At 54.9% G+C, this 5,369-nt stretch overlaps 1 protein-coding gene across 1 annotated transcript; it reads right to left on the reverse strand.

Annotated features, from left to right (window-relative positions):
- Window positions 1–155: 155 nt before the first annotated feature.
- LOC113213272 (DC-STAMP domain-containing protein 2) lies at window positions 156–2,678 on the reverse strand. The gene is made up of 4 exons (XM_052270606.1): window positions 2,301–2,678; window positions 2,064–2,205; window positions 1,807–1,910; window positions 156–431 (listed from the first exon to the last, which is right to left on the reverse strand). Exons 1-4 carry the CDS (start codon window positions 2,334–2,336, stop codon window positions 156–158), a joined length of 558 nt encoding a protein of 185 aa, XP_052126566.1. The 5' UTR covers window positions 2,337–2,678.
- Window positions 2,679–5,369: the final 2,691 nt, after the last annotated feature.

Raw genomic sequence — 5,369 nt, forward strand, 5'->3', positions numbered from 1 at the left:
TATATAGGTGGGGGCTTCATATTAGCTTCATATTAGCTTCACATATGTTAAAGTAGGTATTGTACAAGCAGTGATACTGGAAGTATCATCTGCTAAAAATGAAATAGGAAAAGATTGTGTCCTCTTCACTATAAAGTGAAGTACGCCGCTGTTTATCACGCCCTCACCGTGATGTACTTGTTCTGCTCCTTGATGGTGAGCGGCAGCACCGTCTCCCGGCCCTGGCGCGCGCGCGTCCAGTCGAGGCGGCGGAAGGCGTCCGTCACGAAGCGGTTGTCGAAGTGGATCCGCGTGAGGAACTTGTAGCGGTAGAGGTAGACGCGCACGAACACGAGCAGGAAGCACAGGCTCAGCGCGCTGTTGATGAGGCCGAACGTGCCGAGCAGCGCGTCGGACCGCTCCCGGATGTCCTCGCCGATGTCCTGCGCGACCTGCCAGGCATGTTTAATAATTAGTGTGGTGCAAAACGGTAGATGTGTTTACACTACACAAGTGTTGGCAGCTAAACGTGCGGTGAACCGAAACTATTGGTCTGCTCGGCCAAATTGGGAAGTTCCAATTAAGGTCCATTATACTTTACAGTTTACTGACCACAGTTTACTACCAAACACATGTCGGTAACAAAAAATGCAAACTCATAAAAACAAGAATAATTACTTTTTTGATACATTTTTTTCTTTTTTGTCCTATAACACGGTCGACCTGTTGTCAGGTGCGCGCTACGCGGCGGCGGCTGCGGGGCGTTGGATGTATTCTCTGTGTACGCATGCTAACGAAGACGGGTCCCTGGCCTGCCATCCCCTCCCCTCCCCTCCCCCGCACTACACCGGCCGCAGGTAACTGACAGTACGCTGCCCATAAATTATCCCCGAGGTGAGGAAGCTGCGGGCGAGACCACCCCGGATACGGGACCCCGGGAGCCACCCTGGCCGGCCGGGAGAGAGAGCGAGAGAGTTGCCCTCGCTCGGGCATGTAGAAAGAGAAAGATGGAGTGAGAGCGAGAGTAGAGAGGGGAGGAGTACAGCGCTGGACCACCCCGGCCCGGCGCTGCTAGCTGGCTCACAGTGATGCGTGCCACGCCACGCGGTGTATATATACACAGCAGAACCCCAGCGCTGCGCGGGTGGCGGGGCGGGGTGGGGCGGCAGCAGAGCCGGCTCAGGAAGTGGCTGGAGAATCCGTTACGTAATTAATGGACGGGCTGTGCGGGGGCACTTTACGCAGACAGGGCGGGTTAGGGGCGCCGGCAGCCGCCCCGCCCCGCCCCGCCCTGCCTCGCCCCGCCCCGCGCGGAGCCGCGGGGCGCGGACAGAGACGGACCGTCATCTGCTGAGAGCTACACGGACGAGCGGCGGGGGCGGCGCGGCAGTTGGGCGCGCAAGGGGATAGGAGGGTGGGCGGGCTGAGTCGGGACGGGGGACGGAAGGGAAGAAGAAGAAACAAAGCAGAAGAGCGGGGCTAAAAAGGAGGCAATGTGTCCCGTGTCAGGAAGGCAGTAAGGGGGTCCACGCACGGCGTGGTGTGTGGTGGCCTCAGTGGCGCCCACCTCGACGCGCCCTGCCCTGCCTCGGCCCAGAGCTGGAGCTCTACAAGCGTTTATCCGAGACCCTGTTCTAGAAGACCGGCGGCGGGCGTCTTCTTTATAAATTAAACGAGGCGTTTGCGCTGTCCATTACGGGTGGACTAAAACGAACCGGAAGGAGCGAGAGAGAGGGCTGCTGAGGGGAGAAAAGGGGGTAGGGTGTGGGTGTGGGCAGCAAAGAGAAAGCAGCAGGGAGAGGCGAAAAGAGCGGAGAGGCGAGGCACCTGTGACAGCGTCTTGCTGCGGTTCGTCTGCAGCTCGAAGGAGTGCTCGATGTCTACTGACACGTACAGCGCCCGCTGGACGTGGCGTCCGAAGGCGCGCAGCTCTGGAAACAGACAGGAAGTTTAAGTTCAAGAAAGGCGAAGAAAGGGCTAAGACGTTTGGAAGTTCACATGAACTAGGTGGCAGTGTATATGCGAATGCGAACCAACATTATTAGGGATAACAGTTGGCAAGATCGTCAAACGACTATACTCACTCTTTTTGACACTCTCGACCACCAGGTTGGTGACGAGGTCGAAAAAGTCGCAAATGTAGTCCAGAAATTTAACGGTGTAGCACACGGCCTGGATTGCCGTCACCGGGCTGCACATCCAGGAAAACATCGAGCCCATTGTCGCCTTGGGAAAGACAAATAGTTTAGTTTGTTTTTAGAAAGAACAAATAATCATTGCGTCGATCAAGAAATGGGCGCTCACTTTGCTGACACACTCACCAAACAGTCCGAAGAGGCCTGGTCAAAGGACCGCATGCACTTCTGGAAGGGTGTGCCCACACTCTTGTTGCAGACGGATACCACACCACTCAGCCACGAGAAAGCCGCCTTGATCGCGTGGTCTGGGAAGGGGTCGGAGCAAAGCGAGGCACTTCGCTAAATACACACGACGGGTCATCCAACCTTTTTGTGCTCAGCCGCGACCATGAGCATCAAAAGACTTACACACCGCCATCACGGACTTCTTGATGGAGAGTAGCATGGTGCGCAGCGTCCTCACGGCCTGTTTGATGTTCTTCAGGATGCGCTTGACCGCCTCGCTCAGGGCTTTGAGAGGCTGCGCTACCAGGTCCATCACTTTCCTGGCAGCTCCGCGCATGCGATCCTAATAAACAAAGAAACGATAATTTCAAACAGGAGAAATCTCGCCAATAAAAAAAATACTCGCATCTCACGAGGTATATTTTTCTCATTACTACATGACTAACATTCTCGAACAGAAATATGTACAATCTCAGAAATAAGGTTGGCGATTCTAGGGTCGCACCAGTTAACCCAGTGAGAAATGAGTGTTCGAATCGACCTCGAATCGACGTCGACTGCTCGAGAAGTTATCGTTGGTCCTGAGACGAAGTTGTCGACGAAATTTCGATGTTACTCGAAAAGTGCCCTATGACAAGGCTTAACTCAGCTAATGGGTCTTAAAGTGTTACAGAACGGTTCCTGGTACTAAATTGCAAGCAATTTCGTATTGTACATGATCGATGTCGATTCGAGACAAGGTCTTCCCCTGACTGTACAGTTAGCTCTCGCTGGTGACCCGCAACGCCAAGATAACTATAGCCTGGAGACGTGTTCGTGCGGTGCGGGAGATGTCCATCACGGACTTCAACTCCTGCAGTAATTTTTGAATATGGTGGCGACGCGGGTGCCTCCGGACACCAACAGTCGCTACTAGACCTTACTCCACCGTTTGAATCTGTCCCTTTAGTCCCTTGTCGATAAAGCATCGAAATAGTCGATATGTCGAAAAATCTAAATCAAGAATCTATCTTGAAAGCAGATGATACCAATTTAATACTATAGTATACCTGTGTTTTAATTTTTCTAATTTGATTTTTATTTGTGGTGGTTTTGCATCATTTTTTAAATGTTTCACTCGTTTATCGTCTTTGACAGGCATTATTATAAAGGGGAGGGACGGGGTAGCGTACCGGGTGGCAGTCGCGGCTGTGGGACCCTAGTATTGTTGAGCAGGGGCCTGCCGCGACCGACGCGACACTCGGGCGCTCGGGCACTCACTCACTCACTCACTCGGCCCCCCAGCGCCAAATAAATTGTTTTCTGGTCTGCGCTTATGGTTCTCTGTACTCATCGAGAGTAAAAGCTAGCTGACACCTTAAAGTTACTTACGTATTCTTTATGTTTAGTCAAAATGTTTGTAAGGTATCATCTGCTAAAAACGTCGATTTGCGGGACAAAATCCCGTCGATTCGACATTTGGAATCGACAATTTTTCGACCGGCCTATCGACGTCGATTCGAGGTCGATTCGACCACTGATTTCTCACTGGGTAAGTAAGTTCCGTTTACACAATTTTAGATTAGTCGAAAACAATGGAAAAACAGTATTGAAATATTAATGGTTTCAAGATTTTGAGTTCTGATGTGAACTGGATCGGTGAGTAAAAAGTAGTAAAACGAGTACATTTGCGAATGACTGATGGCAGCGCCCTGTTTACCTGTCCGCAGCGCAGCGAGTCGGCGAGCACGCGGGCGTTGCGCAGCGCGTTGGAGGCGGGGCCGGCCAAGGTGAGGATGAGCGCGTAGGCGAGCAGCGCCTGGCGGCCGCGCGACGAGCACAGCTGCGGCAGCAGCAGCAGCGTGAAGCACCTGCAGCACACAACACGCGACTTGTCATTGTTTAGGGTTATGATCGGACTTAAGTAACACGATATAATTTTTATTGGGGGGGGGGTGTACGGTTCCTTCCCGTCACACCCTGGACCACCACACACCTGACCCTGGACGAGAAGGCGAGCCCGAGGGTGAGGACGACGGCCAGCAGGCTGGACCAGCGCGTCGCGGCGGCCAGCGGCGCGCCCACCTGGCCGACGAGCACGGCGAACACGGCGTACACGAGCAGCACGCCCACCACGAACCCGGCCAGGCTCTTGGCCACGAAGTGGGCGAGCGTGTGCTCGTCGCGCACCTCGTCGAGCAACCGCCTCGCCGCCTTCCGGAAGGGCAGCACGCTCAACAGGCGCTCCTCCAACCTGCGTGGGGACAAGAGAGGAGGGATGCCGTCGTCAGCCTCGAGGGACAAGCCAGGCCGACGGCAGGTAGCGTGCACACGGGGGGGGGGGGGTCTCATTGAGGGATCTATCGACGTCGGCTGCGACGTTTACCATGTCTACTCTACGAATTTCCTTACTTTGTTCGTTCCGGACGTCAACATAATTTCGACATTATTATGGACGTCGATTCGAGGTTCTGGCGTGTTAAAGTTCCCTTTATTGGGGGTGCCCCATAACCCTACCTTCTGCACGCCGCGTGCAGCTGCTCGCTGGCGGTGCGCTCCGGCGGCCGGTCGCGCAGCTCGGCCAGCACGGCGCGCTCCTTGAGCCGCTTGAGGTGCTGCAGGCGGCCGTGCACGCCGCGCGCGCGCCACGCCATCCTCAGGAACATGGCGTCGGCGTCGTCAGAACCGCGCGACCCACAAAACCGAGAACAACCAGAACGACCCAGAGAACACCCTCCCGGCCACCACCGCCTTGTCGGTATTTTTCTTCCATTTGCCGTCTGCTACGACAGTGTTGTTTCGCGGTTTGTTGTGCAGGGCGGCGGCACAGCAGCAGCAGCCATTGCGGAGCAGCGGAGGAGCGAGAGAGCAAAATGCTGCCGTCTGTTTAAGGAACACGATGAGGATGAGCGAGGGGGCGGGGCGAGATCCACCAGCACTTCTAATTTTAGTCGCTCGCCCGGAATTGGCGCAGTAAAGCGTTAACCCAAGACATGAGGAGATAAAGGCGAGGAGCGTCCCTTCCAGCTCCGTCACACACACACACAC

The sequence above is a fragment of the Frankliniella occidentalis genome, unplaced genomic scaffold (assembly GCF_000697945.3).
Source record: "Frankliniella occidentalis isolate FOCC.00 unplaced genomic scaffold, Focc_3.1 Scaffold129, whole genome shotgun sequence".
Lineage (NCBI taxonomy): Eukaryota > Metazoa > Arthropoda > Insecta > Thysanoptera > Thripidae > Frankliniella > Frankliniella occidentalis.

Coding starts and splice junctions, on each gene's coding strand:
- LOC113213272 (XM_052270606.1), bottom strand. CDS start 2,336: ATGCGGTCCTTTGACCAGGCCTCTTCGGACTGTTTG. Junction 1,911..2,063: donor GGTCGAGAGTGTCAAAAAGA/GTGAGTATAGTC, acceptor GTCTGTTTCCAG/AGCTGCGCGCCTTCGGACGC. Junction 432..1,806: donor GCAGCAAGACGCTGTCACAG/GTGCCTCGCCTC, acceptor CATGCCTGGCAG/GTCGCGCAGGACATCGGCGA.